Raw genomic sequence first — 23722 nt, forward strand, 5'->3', positions numbered from 1 at the left:
ATTATAGAATAGAACTGAGTGTTCCAGCCTAACATGACTTCTTATCTCTGTCGAATACATTCAGATGTCCCATCATATATACAGCTAAACAAATTTAATCAAATGCTGGTTAATTAAGTAATTTTTGAGTGCAGACTTTTTCTCCTCAGCTTTATTAAGATATAATTGACATACCGCATTATGTAAGTTCAAGGTGTACAACGTGTAGATTTGATACACTAACATATTGCAAAATGATTACTGTCATAGTGTTAGCTAACAGCTCAAGCATGTCACATAATTCCCATTTCTTTTTCTGTGGTGAGAACATTCAAGATTTACTCACTTTGCAACTTACAAGTGTCTACTACAGTATTATTAACTATGATCCATGCTGTACATTAGGTCCCCAGAACTTATTCATCTTATGTACCCTTTGACCAATATCTCTCCATTTTCCCACTTCCTCAACCCCTGGTAACCACCATTCTACTCTCTGTTTCTATGAGTTTGGGTTTTTTAGATTCCACATATAAGTGATGCCATACAGTATTTGTCTTTCTCTGTGTAACTTATTTCACCTAGCATAATGCCCTCAAAGTCCATGCATATTAGTGCAAATGTCTTTCTCCTGACTGAATAATATTCCACTGTGTGTGTGTGTGTGTGTGTGTGTGTGTGTGAGACATCTTTATACGTTCACCTACTGATGGATATTTAGGTTGTTGCCATATCTTAGCTATTGTGAATAATGCTGCAATGAACATGGGACTGTAGATGTCTCTAAGATCTTGTTTTTATTTCCTTTGGAGATATACCCAGAAGTAGATTTCTGGATCATATAGTAGTTCTATTTTTAATTTTTTGAGAAACCTCCATAGTGTTTTCCATAGTGGCTTAACCAATTTACATTCCTACCAATAGTGTATAAGGGTATCCTTTAATCCAAAGCCTCGCCAGTGTTTATTATCTTTTGTCTTTTTTGATGATAGCCATTTTAATAGGCGTGAGGTGATATCTTATTGTGGTTTTGATTTGCATTTCCCTGATGATTAGTGATGTTAAGCATCTTTTCGTGTACTAGTAGGCCATTTGTATATTTTCTTTGGAAAAATGTCTGTTTAGTTCCTCTGTCCACTTTTTTTTTTTTTGCGGTACGCGGGCCTCTCACTGTTGTGGCCTCTCCTGTTGCGGAGCACAGGCTCCGGACGTGCAGGCTCAGCGGCCATGGCTCACGGGCCCAGCCGCTCTGCGGCATGTGGGATCTTTCCGGACCGGGGCACAAACCCGTGTCCCCTGCATCGCCAGGCGGACTCTCAACCACTGTGCCACCAGGGAAGCCCTCTTCTGCCCATTTTAAAATCAGATTTTTAAATTATTAAATGGCTTGAGTTTTTTATATATTTTGGATATATCTATAGATACCTATATATCTATATATAGATAACCGACTTTAAAAAAAATGCACAACATGAGAGTTGCAAGTTAAGTTTTATTTGGGGCAAAATGAGGACTATAGCCTGGGAGACAGCATCTCAGATAGCTCTGAGAAACTGCTCCAAAGAGGTAGGGGGAAGGTCAGTATGTATGTGATTTTGGTGAAGGCGGGGAGTACATGGAATGAAGCACATATTTTTTTGCAGAAGGTTTCTGCTAGTCACGAGGAGCAGATGTCACCATGAAAGATTTTAGTGCTTTTCTAGATATGAGGGTATACAAGAATTGGCCTCATAAAATCAACTCATGAAAATACCTAACTATCTGAAGACCTGTTCTGCCAGTTTCCCCAGAGCACAGAGGGCGTCATTTCTGCTCTCCACCCTGAGCTCCTTTCCGGGGGTGTTGAAGGTCAGCAGCTGCAGCCGCACATGATCTAATACTTGTAGAGGCAGCTGGCAAGTGCCGATGGCAAGTGCCGATTTGTAGTTGACTCTTTCTCTCTCTCTCTCTCTATATGTGTGTGTGTGTGTGTATATATATATTTACATAGGATTAGTTATTATTTCTTTGCAATATCTCTGGATCTGCTTGATGTTTTTCTCTGCTTTGTTGAACTGCCACCCTAGCACAGATTATCACTTTTTTTCTCCTGTCATTCTTCACTCTTGTATGCTGCTGTCTGACTAATGTTGCCTAAATACTGCTTTTGTCATTCTTATTCAAGAACTTTACAGTGGTTGTCTATTGATGACTGTGGCATTTAAATGTGACTCCTGTATTGGGCATTCAGAGTTTTCTTGCAATCTCATCCTTCTTATCTCCAGTGATTATAATCATGAGAGCTATCGCTTAATTAGCATTTATAATACCCTAGGTACTGAGAGAAAGATGCATTATTTTCCACTTTGTGTTGCTATTTCCATGAAGATAAATTTCCTTATCCTTTGCCATTAAAGAAACCTTATATCCTTTAACGGTGTCTTTTGGCATCTTTTCATCAATCAATCATCATCCCATGGTGACTCATGTGCATTAGCACAAATAATTAAACCTCAATAAAAGGGGTTTATTGTAAGGTTACTACAGGTACACTCATGTACCTTTAAGGAGAGAAACAATATATTGCCAGGTCTCTTGAGGGCCAGACCTGGAAAATCAAGAATCAGTGCAATATTCTCCATCTCTCTGGACCAGCATACCTTTATTTTCTTCTCCCTCATCCTGCTACCTCTTTCCTGGACCACCGTGATGGTCAGTCCTAGTTGCACACCAGGATCTCTCACTGCTCACAATCAGGAATAATTTGTGTGTCAGTTAAAAATCTTGAGAGAGGCTCTGATTTTATCAGCCACAGATAGAAGAGAATGGAGGTCTTCATGTGGTACCCAGAGCTCTTGCAGGAACCATGGATGGAGCAATTTTGAAAAGTTTATGAAGGGGGAAAGTGAACAAAAGTTGGTTGGACCCTATTTATCAACCTTCAAGATAATTTTATTTAAGGTGAAACAGAAAATCAAATATTGTTATAATTTAGAAATTCTTGATCTTCTTTCTCATACAGTAGCAAATAAAAGAGAATTTAATGATGAAACTGTATTAGATTTGTTTGAATTTTTATCTATTAATGAAAACAAAGATGACATGATAGAGAAAGCAATAATTTTACAAATAGTTACTCTTTAGTGTTTAGAAAATATTTCCTTTCTTGAACATAAACCTAATTGTGATAACAATCTCCTTCTTCTCCTTCTTCTTCTTCTTCTTCAGTTTTGCAGACTCCAACTGTTAGCAAAAATATATCTACCAAAGGTCCAGAAAAGCCAAAAAAACCTGGAAGTCCTGATTGTTTTACAGGTAATTAAGTTTTGGATAAACTGTGTTTCCGCATTTTTTAAAGATAGTTTTTATGTTGCCCTTTTGGTGAAATGTTTGTTGCTTTTACAGAATTAAGTGTAATGAATAAAATAAGGAAGAATAAGCTATCCAAAGCAATTTACTTGATGCAGAAAACCCTTCTAATGTTTGAGAAAGATGCAACCTGTACATCTCTACATAACTTCTTGATGGTAACAATATATCATTTCTTCTTTTAGTCCTGACATGCAACCCCTGTTAAAAATGAATGATTTATTTCTCTTTGCTAAAAATAATGTGTTGCCGTTAACATTAGATTATGAACTTTTAGATTTGCCATGTCTAGTCTTCTCTTTGTGAAGTGCAATAGTTTTAAGCAGGGAAATTAATCTGTATCTCCAGCCCTGAACTCTCCTGAAATGAGAGGTTCTCTCTCTGCAGGGAGACCTTACATGGGGAGCTAAATAAAATCAGGATTCAAAATGAGGTAAATCGTAGAATGTAAGTGACACTGTGCCAGCATCAATGCATTCCTTACTATGGAACTAAAATACTTAAAGTCCATGGGCTAAAGTACCTTCTCTCAGATGGATATTGCTGATTTATGGACCAATTGCCTTGCTGTTGTTGTCTCTCTCTGACCTGGAAATTGTTCTGTCTTCTTACTTATTCATTGTATGTTGATTTTAGAGTTTAAATTTCTGAGGGGAATCACATTTCTGTTTTTATTTTTGCCCCTGTGTATCACAAAAGTTTGACTGTGTTGGCTGAGTGAATGGCATATGATGAGGTAGAGAATACAAGTAGCTTGTCTGACAAGGGAAAGAAAAGAGTAAGTCAAAGCTAGGGGAAGGATACAGAGTTTAAGAAGAGTTCGACATATAGTGGGGGTCCTCTAATAGAAGAGTGAAGGGGATGAGATTGAAAGCACATGTAAAGTGGTTCATCTTCAGTGGAGGGTGGGCTGCAGAGCAGACACCTCATCCTCCGACATAAAAGGGAAGGAGGAACAGACAGATGTAGATTTCAATAAGTCCATTGGTGTGGAGGCAGAGAGTTGAGTGGATGCCTTCTTATCTCAATCATGTGTAAAATAGGAGGCAAGGGAATCTGCCAGCCATGGAGAGTGAGGGTGGCTAGTTGGACTGGGGAGAGAGAAGGTGATTGGAGAGTGGAGAGGAATGGATGAGGGAGCTGACTCTAAGTTAAAGGACTGGTCAGCATCCTGAAGTTCTGGCTGAGGTTGAAGACCATGGATTTTCAGGTGGCCTCATCTGCCTGCTGGTATGATATTATCCTGGTGTGGTACTCTTAGTAGCTGTGACAGTAGAGATTTGTACTGGACTGGATTTTTTTAAAAAGTACGAAAGTATAGGTTAAAAGTTCATAATGAAAAATGGGTGTAGATTGAGTAGGGAAGGAAGTAACACCATCAAGACTTTTAAAGACTTGGTAGACTATGGAGATATCAAGAGATTGGGCATCCCTCTGAGGTCAGGGACCAGAAAATCAGAATCTGAGAGAGCTAGAAGGATAGGTGTTGGAAGTTAGAAAGTATTGGGTTGACCAAAAAGTTCATTCCGGATTTTCCATAAGATGTTACGGAAAAACCTGAACCAACTTTTTGGCCAATGCAATAGAATATTGGAATTTTAGATTTCTGGTATGTAGTACTTCCTGATCATAAGTCCATCACTTCATTCATCCAACATATGTTTTTGAGTGCCTGTGATCCATTCAGCCAATGTTTTATTGCAAGTTGACTATGTGCCTGGTATTATGCTGAGTACAAGGGATAAAAATGAACAAAAATCCTTTCTTTATTCAACCAATATTGATGGATTGCCTGCTCTTTGTGGTCTCTGTCTTCAAGATAAATCCAGTCTATGGGAACATAGATGTGTAAGTAGGTGATTATGAGTCATTGTCATAGGTGCTCTAATTGCAAGAGTGCCAGGGGAATTCAGGAAGGGAATACCTGACCCAACAGTGGGGAATATTTGAAGAAACATCCAGAAAAAGTGACATGAAGTTGAATACTGAAAGACAGGCAGGAGTACCCAGAGAAAGAGAAAGACAAAAGTGGAAAGGACATGCAAGGCAGAGAGAACAGCCTGTGCAAAGGTCCTGAGGCTAGAAAGGTCATAGAGTGCTTGTGGTCCTAGAGGTCATTCAAGTGTAACAGAAGCTTCGATGCAATGGCAAAGGGGAGGGAAGTGTTTGGAGAGGATGGTAAGAGGTGAGACCAGAGAGAAAGTAGAGTCTAGCTCGTAAGAAGTCTAAGGATTCTGGATAAATAGATGCTATCAGTGTTCAAGGTGGGGAAGTCTGTCCTGGCAGTATTAGGGGAGAGCCTCATTACAGTAGAATTTCCAGCATCTGAATGAAGGAATTTGATGATGGTATTGGATAGTCTCAGCTGACCAGGCCAAGTGGTGTCTGATCTCTGCTGGAAGACTCCTGGGGTTCAGATCCATTTTCTCAGCAGATGCTTCTGCAGCCGCTCGCTACTGCCTAGTGCTTGGAGGACATTAGTACTTCAGTCCTATTTCCATGGCAAGTAAAACTTATCTTTCTTTTAGAACTGTTTCTCTCAGGACTCATCTCATGGCCTCTCACAGTCCAGAGAGAGTAAAGCCTCTGGGATTTTCCCTTTTGGTTTATTATGATGCAGTCTTGTCTTTATATTATCATAATATGCCCATTGCCCTGTTAGGTCTCTGTCTTTCTACCACTATGACTGGGAACACACGGGAGATGTGAGAGGTCTGAAGTTTTCATGTTCTCCTTGTGTATCTTTTCCTTCTATTTCTTAAGTGAAACTATTTTAAGAAAAATTATAATATCCTCTTAGACTCATGAGAGGCATTTAGAAGCTCTACTTTTTACGAGGAGCCCTCCAAAAGAATTGTCACCAGCCGGGAAATGTTGAATATTTATTTAGAAGTCCTGAAATCTTCTATAGCCACCTCTGCTCCTCTGTGGCAATTTTTCATCCTGGTGTTAAAGCTTAATGATCCGTCCTCAGGGTACTCTCATAAACAACGATGTTATGGCTCAAATAATTGCCAAAGTTTCTTTCCTTAAAGAAGACAAATAAATTTCATTCCCTTGGCAGTCATTTTCTTTTGGGCTATAGTACAGCATGCTTTACATTATCACGGTCTGGTAATAAAATTATCCACAAATCAGTATTTGATGTGTCACCTGATACCATAAAAAAGATTTGAAAAGCCTGGGTCTTTGCAGAACCCTTAAATAATTCATACCCTGTTTTAGTTTTTCAGAAGTTTCCCGACCTTGTGGAGATGGATACTCTCATCAGGTGTCTGTTTTATTCCAAGTCCATTAAAGGTGGACTAGCTTGTTGCCATGGATGAGGGACAGACCTTTGATAAGAACCCGTTAGCCTTCCAAAAGAGATGGCTGGCTTTTTTTCTTGATTGTGGGGCTTTATTTTTCTCGTTTTCCTGTCTCGGGTATTTGACTTCTGGAAGTCCATATTGGCATTTTACACATTATACCTCAGATTGATTTTAATGGATTGCACCTAGAACCAGCCTGAGATGTCCCTGATTTTCTACTTCCGATAAATAGAGGAGTCAGCATATGGCTTATGATCATCACTCCTAGTTCACTTCAGAGTCCAGCAGCCCAACCTTCAGCGTCTTTGCGGAGCAATTCCTCACTGGGAAGAGGCAGGAATACTCCTCAATCCAAGTGCTGAGGGTACCAGGGCAGGGTTGTATACTGTTGTTTTCTGTCCAGCATTTCTTTCCCTCTTCCAAACATCACCTTTGGAGGAATTTCTTCTTCCCCACTAGAAGAAATCAGGTAGGACTTTTCAGGGCCTCTCTTCTCTGCCAGCCAAGAGGAGGACTGGTGATGCAAGCTAGGCTGATTGGTTGCTCCCTTCTTGGAATCTGAATCTTGAACAGAGGGATAAAAAGACAAAAAGTAGTTGGCATTCATTCATTCCAATGCCTGTGTCCTGATTAGACTATGTTAGTTGTGTTCTGTAGACCCTCTTGCCTCTCTGGACCTGCTGTGTTCCAAGCCTCATGTTGCTGTTGCTTCTGTTGCAAAGAGCCCTAACTGATGCATCTAGTGTTCCCCTAGGACTATATGTTGAAACTTAAATCAATAATTGACATGATTTTAGCAGTTCCGAAATCCAGTCATAATGCTTCAACTGTAAGCAAAGGAGCATTATAGATTAGCAGATTATTTTTTATAATCAACACAGAATCCACGTTTATGGTCCTAATTTGAAACCAGAACTCATGAAGAAGCCCAGGCCACGAGAAGTTCTAATCACTCCTGGCTCTAATACTTCCTGAATTTACATCTTGATGGCCCCTAAATACCATTGTATTAACTATGTTAGCAGTAACTGGATTACCAAGTGAAGTGATTTTTCCTATTTTATAACATTTTAGTCAAATTAATTCTGTTTGCTTTTTTTAGGAAAAATATATGTAAGCCAATATTCTTAAGAGATCTTCTCAGTTCTTTTTAATTGTTCATGCTGAAGTCTTCCTCATAAAGAGTAAAACCCTTTTTGATTCTAACCCCCCTCTTTTGAGGTCATGTTTTGACCCGCAGTCTTCAAACTACTGACAGAGATTTTAGAATATTTACATTTTAGGATTTTTTTCTTTTAAATATTTTGATGTTATTGCATAGAAAACTTCATCTCTGGTTGCCTCTCCATGCTTCTTTTTAACTTCACTTTGTATTAAGACAAGAAATCATAATGGTTAGGAGTATAAGGCTCTTGGATTAGAGTTTTGGTACTGCCGCTGACTAGCTGTATGACCAAGGTCAAATTACCCATGCTCTGTTAAATTTTAATTTCTTCATCTGTAAAATGGGTGTTTTGGGGAAGATTCAATGAAATGATGCCTATAAAATGCTTAGCATTTGACATAGAATAAGCAGTCAATAAATGTTAGCCATTATTATTACTACTATTTTATCTTCTAATTTAAGCACTGTGGAATATTCTTTTTGTCACATCAGTATGATTTTTGATGCTTTAGATACATTTTTCTCTATCCAACTACACATTTCTTTCTGTCTTTTCTCTTAGATCTTATAAAGCGTATATTTTATTCTCAGCAATATTCTTTGCCAGGATTCTTGGATATGACAACCTACTTTTCATCTTCTTCTGAAATGTACATAATATTGTTGAGAACCCAGAATATACCTCGGGAGATCTACTAGATGAGTAATAAATATGGTACTTTATCATTCCAGTCTTGTGATAGTTGTTTAGGTGTGTCCTAATCACGGCCTTCCAGATTGCATTACATCTTTCCGCAAGTGTTTTGCTGCACTGTGGATGTTAAGTCGTTTTCAAATGTATTTAATGTCAATCTGTCATCATAAGCCTTGAGTAACTTGTAAAAAGAGGCAGGTCACACGTTCTCTAGTGGGAACCATAGGCAGAGAGATTTGCATTCAGACAATAATACTTTGGACTTCAGTACTATTGTTTTGTGGCAATAAAACAATATGTTTTTTTAATTGAAGTGTAGTTGCTTACAATATTATATGTTACAGGTGTACAATATAGTGATTCACAACTTTGAAAGGTTATACTCCATTTATAGTTATTATAAAGTATTGGCTTTATTCCCTGTGTTGTACAATATATCCTTATAGCTTATTTTATTAAAAATATTTTATTGGAGTATAGATGAGTTACAATGTTATGTTAGTTTCAGGTGTACAGCAAAGTGAATCAGTTATTCATATACATATATCTACTCTTTTTTAGATTCTTTTCCCATATAGGTCATCACAGAGTATTAAGTAGAGTTCCCCGTGCTATACAGTAGGTCCTTATTAGTTATCTATTTTATATATAGTAGTGTGTATATGTCAATCCCAATCTCCCAATTTATCCCTCCCCCCACTTTCCGCCCTGGTAACCGTAAGTTTGTTTTCTATATCTGTGACTCTATTTCTGTTTTCTAGATCAGTTGATTTGTACCCTTGTTTTTAGATTCCACATATAAGGGATATCACATGATATTTACCTTTCTCTATCTGACTTACTTCACTCAGTACGACAATATCTTGGTCCATCCATGTTGCTGCAAATGGCATTATTTCATTCCCTTTTATGGCTGAGTAAATTCCATTGTATATATGTACCACATCTTCTTTATCCATTCTTCTGTCAGTGGACATTTAAGTTGCTTCCATGTCTGGCGATTGTAAATAGTGCTGCAACGAACATCAGGGTGCATGTGTCTTTTTGAATTACGGTTTTCTGCAGATATACACCCAGGAGTGGGATTACTGGATCATATGGTAAGCAACTGACCAAGGATTAATCTCCAAAGTATACAAGCAGCTCATGCAGCTCAATATCAAAAAAACAAAACAACCAATCCAAAAATGGGCAGAAGATCTAAATAGACATTTTTCCAAAGTAGACATACAGATTGCCAACAAACACATGAAAAGATGCTCAACATCACTAATCATTAGAGAAATGCAAATCAAAACCACAATGAGGTATCACCTCACATCAGTCAGAATGGCCATCATCAAAAAATCTACAAACAGTAAATGCTGGAGAGGGTGTGGAGAAAAGGGAAGCCTCCTGCACTGTTGATGGGAATGTAAATTGATACAGCCACTATGGAGAACAGTATTGAGGTTCCTTAAAACACTAAAAATAGAACTACCATATGACCCAGCAATCCCACTACTGGGCATATACCCTGAGAAAACCATAATTCAAAAAGAGTCATGTACCACAATGTTCATTGCAGCTCTATTTACAATAGCCAGGACATGGAAGCAACCTAAATGTCCATCAGCAGATGAATGGATAAAGAAGATGTGGCACATATATACAATGGAATATTACTCAGCCATAAAAAGAAATGAAATTATTTGTAGTGAGGTGGATGGACCCAGAGACTGTCATACAGAGTGAAGTAAGTCAGAAGGAGAAAAACAAGTACCATATGCTAACGCACATATATGGAATCTAAAAAAACGGTACCAATGAACCTAGGGGCAGGACAGGAATAAAGACACAGACGTAGAGAATGGATTTGAGGACATGGGGGGGAGGGGGGAGGGTGAGCTGTGACGAAGTGAGAGAGTAGCATTGACATATATGCACTGCCAGATGTAAAACAGATAGCTAGTGGGAAGCTGCTGCAGAGCACAGGCAGATCAGCTCTATGCTTGAGAGGTGGGATAGGGAGGGTGGGAGGCAAGCTCAAGAGGGAGGGGATATGGGGATATACGTATACATATAACTGATTTACTTTGTTATACAGCAGAAATTAATATAACATTGTAAAGCAATTATACTCCAATAAAGATATAAAACAAACAAAACAACATGTTTTGTTAGACATATTAGGCAACATGTTGGCCATGGATAGGCAAGTCACATCCATATCGATAATACTTTCTCTTTCACAATTAAGTAGAGCTGGTTTCATGCAAATTTTTCTATCTTGATTTTTTGGGTCTTCTTTTCTGGTGATATTTCCTCCTTGTACTTGAGGAACCCCCTTTAAAAAACCCCTAATCACTTTCTTTTCTTTAATTGAGGTATAATAGACAACATTGTATTAGTTTCAGGTGTACAACGTTATAATTCCATTTTTATATATATTGCTAAATGGTCACCACAAGTCTTGTTAACTTATGTTACTATGTATTAATAATATATTATTAACTCATATAATTATCGCCATACAGTTAACACATTTTTTCTTGTGATGAGAACTTTTAAGATCTACACTTTTAGCAACTTTCACATATGCAATACACCATTAACTATATTCACTATGCTGTGCGTTATATCCCCATGACTTATTTATTTTATAACTGGGAGTTTGTACCTTTTGACCCCCTTCATCCATTTTTGCCCACCCCCAACTCCCTACCTTTGGCAAACACCAATCTGTTCTCTGCATCTGTGAGCTTGGTTTTTGTTTTTGTTTTTTGATGGATTCCACATATACGTGAGATCATATGGTGTTTATCTTTCTCTGTCTAGCTTCTTTCACTTATCATAATGCCTTCAAGGTCCATCCATGTTGTTGCAAATGGCAAGATTTCATTTTTTTTAATGGCTGAATAAAATTCCGTTATTTATCCATCCATCTCACATTTTCTCTATCCGTTCCTCCAGTGGTGCACATTTAGGTTATAAATGATGTTGCAGTGAACATGGGAGTGCATATATCTTTTTGAATTAGTATATCAATCACTTTCTTATAAGTGGAATTTTATTAGCAGCTCAATGATTTACCTCGCTAAGTTAGGATTTTTTTTTTCTTTTTTCTTGTTTTTTTTTTTTGCGGTACGCGGGCCTCTCGCTGTTGTGGCCTCTCCCGTTGTGGAGCACAGGCTCCGGACGCGTAGGCTCAGCGGCCATGGCTCATGGGCCCAGCCGCTCTGCGGCATGTGGGATCTTCCCGGACTGGGACACGAACCCGTGTCCCCTGCATCAGCAGGCGGACTCTCAACCACTGCACCACCAGGGAAGCCCGCTAAGTTAGGATTTTAATTTCTAACTAGCATTAGGTCTACCTTGAGTTCTATTAGATAATTTATCTGATTTCCCTAAATCAAGGACTCTGTCTGAGACTTTTCTCTTGTTACCTTTCACTTAAAACTTCAATACGTTGATCTATCTTTCTGTTTTTGTGCCAGGGAGGGTGGGAGGGAGGGAGACGCAAGAGGGAAGAGATATGGGAACATATGTATATGTATAATTGATTCACTTTGTTGTAAAGCAGAAACCAACACACTTTTCTATTGTCTTTATGGTCTCTATTTCCCCTCTGATCTTTGATGTTCCTTCTACTAACTTTGGACTTAGGTTTTTTGTTCTTCTTCTCATTCCTTGAAGTGTGAAGTTAGATTGTTTATTTGATATCTTTCTTTGTTCTTAAGGTGGACATTTTCGCTAAAAACTTCCCTCTTAGAACTACTTTTGCTGCATCCTATAAATTTTAGTATGTTGTGTTTTCATTTTCATTAGTCTTATGATACTTTTTGACTTCTCTTTCCATTTCTTTTTTTTAAAATTAATAATGACTATTAAAAACTGTTCAAATATCTTTTTGGCCATTGAAACTGTAATCATATTTTTCTCATTTGATTTATGGATAAATTAAATTATATCCTTAGACTTCCTAATATTAAATCATCCTTTTATTCCTGGGAGAGAGACAATATAATTACAGTACATTATTCCTTTAACATATTGTTAGATCAATGTATTAGTATTTTATTTAGGACATTTACATTTATATTTGTAAGAAGATTGCTCTATGTTTTTAAGTGCAGTCATTTTTTCAGGTTTTGTTATCAAAGCTATAATAATTTTAGAATATTCTCTGAGGAGCTTTCTCTGTAGTTAGAAATTTAAAAAATGGCAAAGGAATTAATCAGTTCATGGATATTCAAAATATTTTAAAAAATAGTATCAGTTGAGACTGACGCTTGTGGGAAAGTCTTTTTGGATATTGTTTTTGGATATCTTTCCCAGTTTCTTTCATCATTATTCCTGTGTTCAGGTTTTTCTTCTTGAGTCAGTCACTGGCCATTTGTGTATCTTCTTTGGAGAAATGTCTATTCAAACCCCTTGTTCATTTTTTAATGGGGTTGTCTTTTTATTATTGATTTGTAACGGTTCTTAATATATTCTGAATACACGTCCTTTATCAGATATATGATTTGCAAATATTTTGTCCCATTCTGTCAGTTGTCTTTATTTTTTTGATGGTATGATTTGAAGTTTTAAATTTTGAAGAATTTCAGTTTACCTACTTTTTCTTTTGGTGTGCTTTTGGTGTCATATCCAAGAAACCATTGTTTAACTCAAGGATGTGAAGAAATTTACTCCTATATTTTGTTCTAAGAATTTTATAATTTTAGCTCTTATATTTGGTTCTATGATTCATTTTGAGTTAACTATTTGTATATAATGTGATGTATGGGTCTCACTTTCTTCTTTTGCAGGTGGATGTCTAATTGTCCCAGCGCAGTTTGTTGGAAAGGCTATTCTATTTTCTAAAATTCAATTTTTTTTTTTACATCTTTATTGGAGTATAATTGCTTTACAGTGGTGTGTTAGTTTCTGCTTTATAACAAAGCGAATCAGTTATACATATACACATGTTCCCATATCTCTTCCCTCTTGCATCTCCCTCCCTCCCACCCTCCCTATCCCACCCCTCTAGATGGTCACAAAACACTGAGCTGATCTCCCTGTGCTATGCGGCTGCTTCCCACTAGCTATCTATTTTACGTTTGGTAGTGTATATATGTCCGTGCCACTCTCTCGCTTTGTCACAGCTTACCCTTCCCTCTCCCCATATCCTCAAGTCCATTCTCTAGTAGGTCTGTGTCTTTACTCCTGTCTTACCCCTAGGTTCTTCATGACATTTTTTTTTCTTAATTTCCATATATATGTGTTAGCATACGGTATTGGTTTTTCTTTTTCTGACTTACTTCACTCTGTATGACAGACTCTGGGTCCATCCACCTCACTACAAATAGCTCAATTTAATTTCTTTTTATGGCTGAGTAATATTCCATTGTATATATGTGCCACATCTTCTTTACCCATTCATCCGATGATGGACACTTAGGTTGTTTCCATCTCCGGGCTACTGTAAATAGAGCTGCAGTGAACATTGTGGTACATGACTCTTTGAATTATGGCTTTCTCAGGGTATATGCCCAGTAGTGGGATTGCTGGGTCATATGGTAGTTCTATTTGTAGTTTTCTAAGGAACCTGCATACTGTTCTCCATAGTGGTTGTACCAATTTCACTTTCAGATTTTTCATCACTAGTGTATAGGAATGCCAGAGATTTCTGTGCATTAATTTTGTATCCTGCTACTTTACCAAATTCATTGATTAGTTCTAGTAGTTTTCTGGTAGCATCTTTAGGATTCTCTATGTATAGTATCATGTCATCTGCAAACAGTGAGAGCTTTACTTCTTCTTTTCTGATTTGGATTCCTTTTATTTCCTTTTCTTCTCTGATTGCTGTGGCTAAAACTTCCAAAACTATGTTGAATACGAGTGGTGAGAGTGGGCAACCTTGTCTTGTTCCTGATCTTAGTGGAAATGCTTTCAGTTTTTCACCATTGAGGATGATGTTGGCTGTGGGTTTGTCATATATGGCCTTTATTATGTTGAGGAAAGTTCCCTCTGTGCCTACTTTCTGCAGGGTTTTTATCATAAATGGGTGTTGAATTTTGTCGAAAGCGTTCTCTGCGTCTATTGAGATGATCATATGGTTTTTCCCCTTCAATTTGTTAATATGGTGTATCACATTGATACATTTGCATATACTGAAGAATCCTTGCATTCCTGGAATAAACCCCACTTGATCATGGTGTATGATCCGTTTAATGTACTGTTGGATTCTGTTTGCTAGTATTTTGTTGAGGATTTTTGCATCTATGTTCACCAGTGATATTGGCCTGTAGTTTTCTTTCTTTGTGACATCCTTGTCTGGTTTTGGTATCAGGGTGATGGTGGCCTCGTAGAATGAGTTTGGGAGTGTTCCTCCCTCTGGTATATTTCGGAAGAGTTTGAGAAGGCTAGGTGTTAGCTCTTCTCTAAATGTTTGATAGAATTCGCCTGTGAAGCCATCTGGTCTTGGGCTTTTGTTTGTTGGAAGATTTTTAATCACAGTTTCAATTTCAGTGCTTGTGATTGGTCTGTTCATATTTTCTATTTCTTCCTGATTCAGCCTTGGCAGGTTGTGCATTTCTAAGAATTTGTCCATTTCTTCCAGGTTGTCCATTTTATTGGCATAGAGTTGCTTGTAGTAATCTCTCATGATCTTTTGTATTTCTACAGTGTCAGTTGTTACTTCTCCTTTTTCATTTCTAATTCTATTGATTTGAGTCTTCTCCCTTTTTTTCTTGATGAGTCTGGCTAATGGTTTATCAATTTTGTTTATCTTCTCAAAGAACCAGCTTTTAGTTTTATTGATCTTTGCTACTGTTTCCTCCATTTCTTTTTCATTTATTTCTGATCTGATTTTTATGATTTCTTTCCCTCTGCTAACTTTGGGGTTTTTTGTTCTTCTTTCTCTAATTGCTTTAGGGGCAAGGTTAAGTTGTTTATTCGAGATGTTTCCTGTTTCTTGAGGTAGGATTGTATTGCTATAAACTTCCCTCTTAGAACTGCTTTTGCTGAATCCCATAGGTTTTGGGTTGTCGTGTCTCCATTGTCATTTGTTTCTAGGTATTTTTTTATTTCCTCTTTGATTTCTTCAGTGATCACTTCGTTATTAAGTAGTGTATTGTTTAGCCTCCACATGTTTGTGTTTTTTACAGATCTTTTCCTGTAATTGATATCTAGTCTCATAGCATTGTGGTCGGAAAAGATACTTGATACGATTTCAATTTTCTTAAATTTACCAAGGCTTGATTTGTGACCCAAGATATGATCTATCCTGGAGAATGTTCCATGAGCACTTGAGAAAAATGTGTATTCTGTTGTTTTTGGATGGAATGTCCTATAAATATCAATTAAGTCCATCTTGTTTAATGTATCATTTAAAGCTTGTGTTTCCTTATTTATTTTCATTTTGGATGATCTGTCCATTGGTGAAAGTGGGGTGTTAAAAGTCCCCTACTATGAATGTGTTACTGTCGATTTCCCCTTTTATGGCTGTTAGTATTTGCCTTATGTATTGAGGTGCTCCTATGTTGGGTGCATATTTACAATTGTTGCATCTTCTTGGATCGATCCCTTGATCATTATGTAGTGTCCTTCTTTGCCTCTTCTAATAGTCTTTATTTTAAAGTTTATTTTGTCTGATATGAGAATTGCTACTCCAGCTTTCTTTTGGTTTCCATTTGCATGGAATATCTTTTTCCATCCCCTTACTTTCAGTCTGTATGTTTCTGTAGGTCTGAAGTGGGTCTCTTGTAGACGGCATATATATGGGTCTTGATTTTGTATCCATTCAGCCAATCTGTGTCTTTTGGTGGGAGCATTTAGTCCATTTACATTTAAGGTAATTATCGATACGTATGTTCCTATTCCCATTTTAATTGTTTTTGGTTCGTTATTGTAGGTCTTTTCCTTCTCTCGTGTTTCTTGCCTAGAGAAGTTCCTTTAGCATTTGTTGTAAAGCTGGTTTGGTGGTCCTGAACTCTCTCAGCTTTTGCTTGTCTGTAAAGGTTTTAATTTCTCCATCAAATCTGAATGAGATCCTTGCTGGGTAGAGTAATCTTGGTTGCAGGTTTTTCTCCTTCATCACTTTAAATATGTCCTGCCAGTCCCTTCTGTCTTGCAGAGTTTCTGCTGAAAGATCAGCTGTTAACCTTATGGGGATTCCCTTCTGTGTAATTTGTTGTTTTTCCCTTGCTGCTTTTAATATGTTTTCTTTGTATTTAATTTTTGATAGTTTGATTAATATGTGTCTTGGCGTATTTCTCCTTGGACTTATCCTGTATGGGACTCTCTGTGCTTCCTGGACTTGATTAACTATTTCCTTTCCCATATTAGGGAAGTTTTCAACTATAATCTCTTCAACTATTTTCTCAGTCCCTTTCTTTTTCTCTTCTTCTTCTGGAGCCCCTATAATTCAAATATTGGTGCGTTTAATGTTTTCCCAGAGGTCTCTGAGACTGTCCTCAGTTCTTTCCATTCATTTTTCTTTATTCTGCTCTGCAGTAGTTATTTCCACTATTTTATCTTCCAGGTCACTTATCTGTTCTTCTGCCTCAGTTATTCTGCTATTGATCCCATCAAGAGTATTTTTAATTTCATTTATTGTGTTGTTCATCGTTGCTTGTTTCATCTTTAGTTCTTCTAGGTCCTTGTTAAATGTTTCTTGCATTTTTGTCTATTCTATTTCCAAGATTTTGGATCATCTTTACTCTCATTATTCTGAATTCTTTTTCACGTAGACTGCCTATTTCCTCTTCATTTGTTAGGTCTGGTGGGTTTTTATCTTGCTCCTTCATCTGCTGTGTGTTTTTCTGTCTTCTCATTTTGCTTATTTTACTGTGTTTGGGGTCTCCTTTTTATAGGCTGCAGGTTCATAGTTCCTGTTGTTTTTGGTGTCTGTCCCCAGTAGCTAAGTTGGTTCAGTGGGTTGTGTAGGCTTCCTGGTGGAGGGGACTAGTGCCTGTGTTCTGGTGGATGAGGCTGGATGTTGTCTTTCTGGTGGGCAGGTCCACGTCTGGTGGTGTGTTTTGGGGTGTCTGTGGACTTATTATGATTTTGGGCAGCCTCTCTGCTAATGGGTGGGGTTGCGTTCCTGTCTTGCTAGTTGTTTGGCATAGGGTGTCCAGCACTGTAGCTTGCTGGTCGTTGAGTGAAGCTGGGTGTTGGTGTTGAGATGGGGATCTCTGGGAGATTTTCGCTGTTTGGTATTATGTGGAGCTGGGAAGTGTCTTGTGGACCAGTGTCCTGAAATTGGCTGTCCCACCTCAGAGGCACAGCACTGACTCCTGGCTGCAGCACCAAGAGCCTTTCATCTACACGGCTCAGAATAAAAGGGAGAAAAAGTAGAAAGAAAGAAAGGAGAGAGGGAGGGAGGGAGGAAGGAGGGAAGGAAGGAAGGAAGGAAAGAAAGAAGATAAAATAAAATAAAGTAAGATAAAATTAAAAAAGTTATTAAAATAAAAAATAATTATTAAGAAAAAAAACTTTTTTTTAAAGAAAAAAACAAAAAACGGACGGATAGAACCCTAGGAGAAATGGTGGAAGCAAAGCTATACGGACAAAATCTCACACAGAAGCATACACATACACACTCACAAAAAGAGGAAAAGGGGAAAAAATCGTAAATCTTGCTCTCCAAGTCCACCTCCTCAATTTGGGATGATTCGTTGTCGATTCATGTATTCCACAGATGCAGGGTACATGAAGTTGATTGTGGAGATTTAATCCGCTGCTTCTGAGGCTGCTGGGAGAGATTTCCCTTTCTCTTCTTTGTTCTCACAGCTCCCGGGGCTCAGCTTTGGATTTGGCCCTGCCTCTGCGTGTAGGTCACCTGAGAGCGTCTGTTCTTCGCTCAGACAGGACGGGGTTAAAGGAGCAGCTGCTTCCGGGACTCTGGCTCACTCAGGCCGGGGGTGGGGGGTGGAAGGGAGAGGCACGGAGGGCGGGGCGAGCCTGCGGCAGCAGAGGCCGTTATGATGTTGCACCAGCCTGAGGCGCCCTGTGCGTTCTTCCGGGGAAGTTGTCCCTGGATCCCGGGACCCTGGCAGTGGCGGGCTGCACAGGCTCCCCGGAAGGGGGTGTGTGGATAGTGACCTGTGCTCGCACACAGGCTTCTTGGTGGCGGCAGCAGCCTTAGCGTCTCATGCCCGTCTCTGGGGCCCGCGCTCTTAGCCGCGGCTCGCGCCCGTCTCTGGAGCTCCTTTAAGCAGCGCTCTTAATCCCCTCACCTCGCGCACCAGGAAAAAAAGAGGCAAGAAAAAGTCTCTTGCCTCTTCGGCAGGTCTAGACTTTTCCCTGGACTCCCTCCCGGCTAGCCGTGGTGCACTAGCCCCCTGTAGGCTGTGTTCACGCTGCCAACCCCAGCCCGAGCTTCAGTTCCCAGTCCCCCCTGCCCCGGCGGGTGAGCAGAGAAGCCTCTTGGCCTGGTGAGTGCCGGTCGGCCCTGATCCTCTGTGCAGTAATCTGTCCACTATGCCCTCCGCACCCTTGTTGCTGCGCTCTCCTCCGCGGCTCCGAAGCTTCCCCTCTCCGCCACCCGCAGTCTCCGCCTGCGAAGGGGCTTCCTAGTGTATGGAAACCTTTCCTCCTTCACAGCTCCAGCCCATGGTGCAGGTCCTGTCCCTATTCTTTTGTCTCTGTTTATTCTTTTTTCTTTTGCCCTACCCAGGTACGTGGGGACTTTCTTGCCTTTTGGGAGGTCTGAGGTCTTCTGCCAGCGTTCAGTAGCTGTTCTGTAGGAGTTGTTCCACGTGTAGATGTATTTCTGGTGTATCTGTGGGGAGGAAGGTGATCTCCGCGTCTTACTCTTCCGCCATCTTCCCCTCGTCTCCCCTGTATCATTCAATTTTAATCTTTACTTGGGTTTTGGCTTTAGTGCTCAGTCTTTGCTTTTTAATTTTATGTAAAAGAGGAGTTTAACTCATTTACATATATTATTATTGGTGTTATAGTTAGCCTTACTATATTTATTTTGAAATATTATTTAGATTTTCTGATTTTTATGTTTTTTTGTTTCATGTGATATCACTAAATGTGTAACCTTTTAAAAAGGTGATTGCTTTTCCTTTAGGTTTATAGAATAAGTACTTTTGTATATTTTATTTGTTTTTGCTGATAGTAAGAAACCATCAGTAATTTGGTTTTAAATAATTTTATAAACCACATATGCCAATAGTCATTACTTGAGAGTCACATTTCAAGTTGCATTGAGTGTAGGTGTATAGTTCATAAGTATCAATGCAGATAATATTGTTACAAAATTTTTAAGGATGATGAAATATGATTGCAGATATTCAGAGGGTTTGATTTGAAAATGAAATATATTAATGTATGATAATGATGATAAACATGTCAGACATATAAATATAATGTCATTGCCTTAATAGCTATTTTTTACTTGGCCTTATTTATTAGCTATTTTTTACTTCTGGAAAATCATTTACTACTTGAAATATGTATACCACTGAGCATCAAAAAATACATATATCAAGATAATGTTTAACATCACCAGAATTCTCCAAATACAATGAAGTTCAAGCTCTTGAAATGTGATTTCCTATTTTCACACTTTATTATAGGAAGCATATTCTTTAATTGAGAAGACCGAAGCAGAACAAAGTGTACTGTATTCATATCAGAAATATGTGGAAATTGCTAAAAGAAAGAAAAGCAGAGTACCTCCTCCACCCATCCTGCTAGCCCGAACTCATTGTTCTGTGACATTAAAACCTGCTCCATTTATTTCTGATGTTAAGGTATGTTGTCTATTATGACCTTTACCTCACGGAAAGCAACGTAAGTACTTTTATGACTATAATAATGAATACTTTTATTGCCTTTAGGGCTTGAATAATCTTATTGGTTAATATAAACACTGAACACTGGGATTAGTATTCCAGTATCTTTAACTATCTGTAGTTTCTTCATGACCCTTTTTCCTTTATGCTGTTTCCCTTTTGGCTCCTTATAGCTTTGCTATAAGAAACTTACTCCTGTATTGCTACACCCAGATATATAGTAAGGAGAAATGAGAGAGAAGCATTTTGAAGTATCTTCCTCACCATGACACAGTCATATGCTGACATCCTAGTGTGCTCAACTTCAAGAAGGTTTCCTTGAGATAGAATCAGGCATTTGAAGGGGATAGAAGTTACTGTGAGAGCCAATGATGAAGATAAGAAAATTTGGGGGTGGTGAATTTAGAGACTCTTCCGAAAGTTCTTCTGTGTAAATGGGGATCCTTTTTTTTTTTTGCGGTACGTGGGCCTCTCACCGTTGTGGCCTCTCCCGTTGCGGAGCACAGGCTCCGGACGCGCAGGCTCAGCGGCCATGGCTCACGGACCCAGCCGCTCTGCGGCATGTGGGATCTTCCCGGATCCGGGCAAGAACCCGTGTCCCCTGCATCGACGGACTCTCAACCACTGCGCCACCAGGGAAGCCCATTGGGGATTCTTTTAATGCAAACAAATGATAATTCCAACCACATTATAAGTCATAACTCTTTATGTATTTATTGAAGCTCTTTCTCCTAGCCCCAGTGCGTTGGAACTTAGCCTAAATGGGACTGTTATTTGAGATTTAGTTTCCTCATAAGCATTTGGTTCCACCTAATTTATATTTTAAATATTACATTTTCCTCTTTTGGGTGATGAACACATGCTCTTTGGTGTTGTAGAAGAAACAAAGTTGTTTCTTTGATTATTCTTAGGATGTTCTGCTTGAACTTAAATACATCGTCTTGATATAGTGGAAAGGGCATGGGCTTTGAAGTCAGACAAATACAGATTTAAAATTCTAGCTCTACCCCAGCAATATGACCTTACGAAATCTAAATATACTTTCTGAGTGTTTTTTAAAAATTTGCTTTTGTTATCTTTTCCATTTGTAAAATGTTTCTTCTGTGAAAATTAAATGAGATATTATAGCATATTCTTGGCATATTAACTGATGTCCTTCCATCCCTTGTATTAAACATATGTAGTAATGTTAGCTAAAATCAGTTAATGAGGTTATACACTGTGATTATATTATCTGATGATTTTTTTTCATAAATTCTGTCCAATGAGAATTATTGAGTGTCTGCTATCTGTCAAGCTCTATGTGAGGTAACGTATAAAAATAAACACAAATAAAGCATGGTTCCATATTTTGAGAAACTTCAGACTAATGGGAGGTGGACATCAGTGAGAAGTAATACCACCTTCATAATGCCTTATAATTGGAGGAATAGAAGCAACATTCATCCTAACTGTGCTATAATAAATGCATTATTGCAGTTGCTAATAGTTTTAAAATTCAACTTTGGATTTTGGGGATCTGTATAAGAATAAGGATCACAGACTTCGGAAATTCAGTACAGAACTAAGACTGGATGATTTGCCAAGAGTTTTCGTTTGTTTTTACTTGAATGTTTTGATTTATTTAACCAGGTTCTTATTTTTTATGTACCTCAAATTAGTGACTAGTTTATTTCATAATGCTTATTAATAGGAAGGCATAAGCATCCCATACTTGACCTGTACTTGTAGGACTTGTCACTCAGCACATGATGTGAAGTTGATGTATATTATATTTTGGTAAAGTTGTGTGCTCCTGGAAATTATACCTTCTGTTACCCACTCCATAGCACTAGATGGTGCTATGGACTTAAATACCTTTTCTAGTTTGAGATTTCAGCCATCTTTTGTTTTATCAAAACCTCTTGTTAAGGCATTTGTTGCATTAACATCTGTTTTAATGGTTGAAAATGCTAGTGTTACTTGTAAACTTTTACGTCCAAAGCTAGTGGTGGTTTGTCCATGGTGTCGTTTCTCTTACATAGACTCTAAGGACACAGTCTTCTAATAGTTTCACAGACTAAGATGTTTTCATCTGTGGAACACAATAGAAATATAAAGCCTGCTTGTAAAAATGCTTTTAGAGAAAATTTACCCTTCAAATTCTGGATTGTATGTAGAGCTTAACTTGGAGCAATAATGATCTAAGTCAGGGTCTGCAACCCCCGGGTCACGGACTGGTACCGGTCTGCGGCCTGTTAGGAACTGGGCCACACAGCAGGAGGTGAGAGGCGAGCGAGCGCATCTTCATCTGCTGCTCCCCATCGCTCCCTATTGCTAACATTACCGCCCGTACCATCAGCACACCGCCGCCCCGCCCCGCCCCGCCCTGTGGAAAAATTGTCTTCCACAAAACCAGTCCCTGGTGCCAAAAAGGGGGGGGGACCGCTGATCTAAGTCATAAAACACCATCTTTTGCCTTCCCCCTCCCTGCCCCATGGTACTCTTTTTGCATGAAAAATCAAGGAAAGGTAGTTTTCTAAATTTTTCTGAGATTCAGCTGAGTGTTTTTCTCCTGGCCTCCAGGTTCCAAGTTCCTTCAACATTCTCTTTGTCCTCGAAATTCTGCCTTTCCTAATGCTCTTTAATCACCTGAGAAATTTTCTTTGGAAACACAAAACTTCGGCTATTTGTACCAGACAGTCTTATTCATTGAGACTAGGCAGGCTTAGGTATATGTAATTTTAAAAAATGGTTGATTCTGTACAAACTGTATTTTAAAAAATGATTCTTGTGCATAGTCAGAGTTGAGAACTACTTGTGCAGACAAGATACAATGAGGATTCTTCCATTGACCCAGAGGAAGAATTAGCGGGCTAAGCTGTAAGAGGCAGTTGTTTCTTAGAGACAATTACATTTCCCTTATTTTCCATTTTAGGAGTTGAGATGTTGTGAGGTGGAGCCTTTGGGAAAAGGGAATGCCACAGTGATGACAACCCTTCCATCACTAATCCCTGGACAGTGTGGCTCCTAATAATGCTTTTTCCTAGGTATCAACTCTCTCCCTTACCCCCTACAGTGAGAATAGTGCATTACCAGGAGGAATCTCCATTATTTTGACATCTTGGCAAAAAGACCATTGTCTAACCATTTAATCAAGTTTAAGTTTGATTGTTTCTGTGTAATTTGCATTTTGCTTTTGGTTTACATCTGTATTTAAGAATTGTCAAAAGAATATCATGTTTCAGAAAATCTATAAACTAGAGAAAAAAAATTATCCGTAATCTTACCGTTTTATCATCCGAACTCTACTGCTATTCTTATTTAGGAACATTTTCTTCCAGGCTTTTTCATATGTATTTTTACATTTTACTTAAAATACTACAGTTTAGTATCTTGCTTTTTTTACTACCTTCTTTTTGTCCCATATTATTAAATAAAATATGAAAATCCTTTCGGAGTAGGTCTTTTTTTT

At 38.4% G+C, this 23722-nt stretch overlaps 1 protein-coding gene across 1 annotated transcript in view; it reads left to right on the forward strand.

Moving 5' to 3' along the window:
• CFAP54 (cilia and flagella associated protein 54) overlaps positions 1–23722 on the forward strand; it is a 295719-nt gene that overhangs the window by 55640 nt on the left and 216357 nt on the right. The window contains exons 18-20 of the mRNA XM_029206275.1: positions 3187–3273; positions 3364–3485; positions 20050–20226. Of these exons, the coding sequence (XP_029062108.1) occupies positions 3187–3273; positions 3364–3485; positions 20050–20226 (386 nt within the window). The remainder of the gene's footprint in view (positions 1–3186; positions 3274–3363; positions 3486–20049; positions 20227–23722) is intronic.

The sequence above is a fragment of the Monodon monoceros genome, unplaced genomic scaffold, assembly GCF_005190385.1.
Source record: "Monodon monoceros isolate NGI ecotype Baffin Bay Population unplaced genomic scaffold, NGI_Narwhal_1 Super_Scaffold_6, whole genome shotgun sequence".
NCBI lineage: Eukaryota > Metazoa > Chordata > Mammalia > Artiodactyla > Monodontidae > Monodon > Monodon monoceros.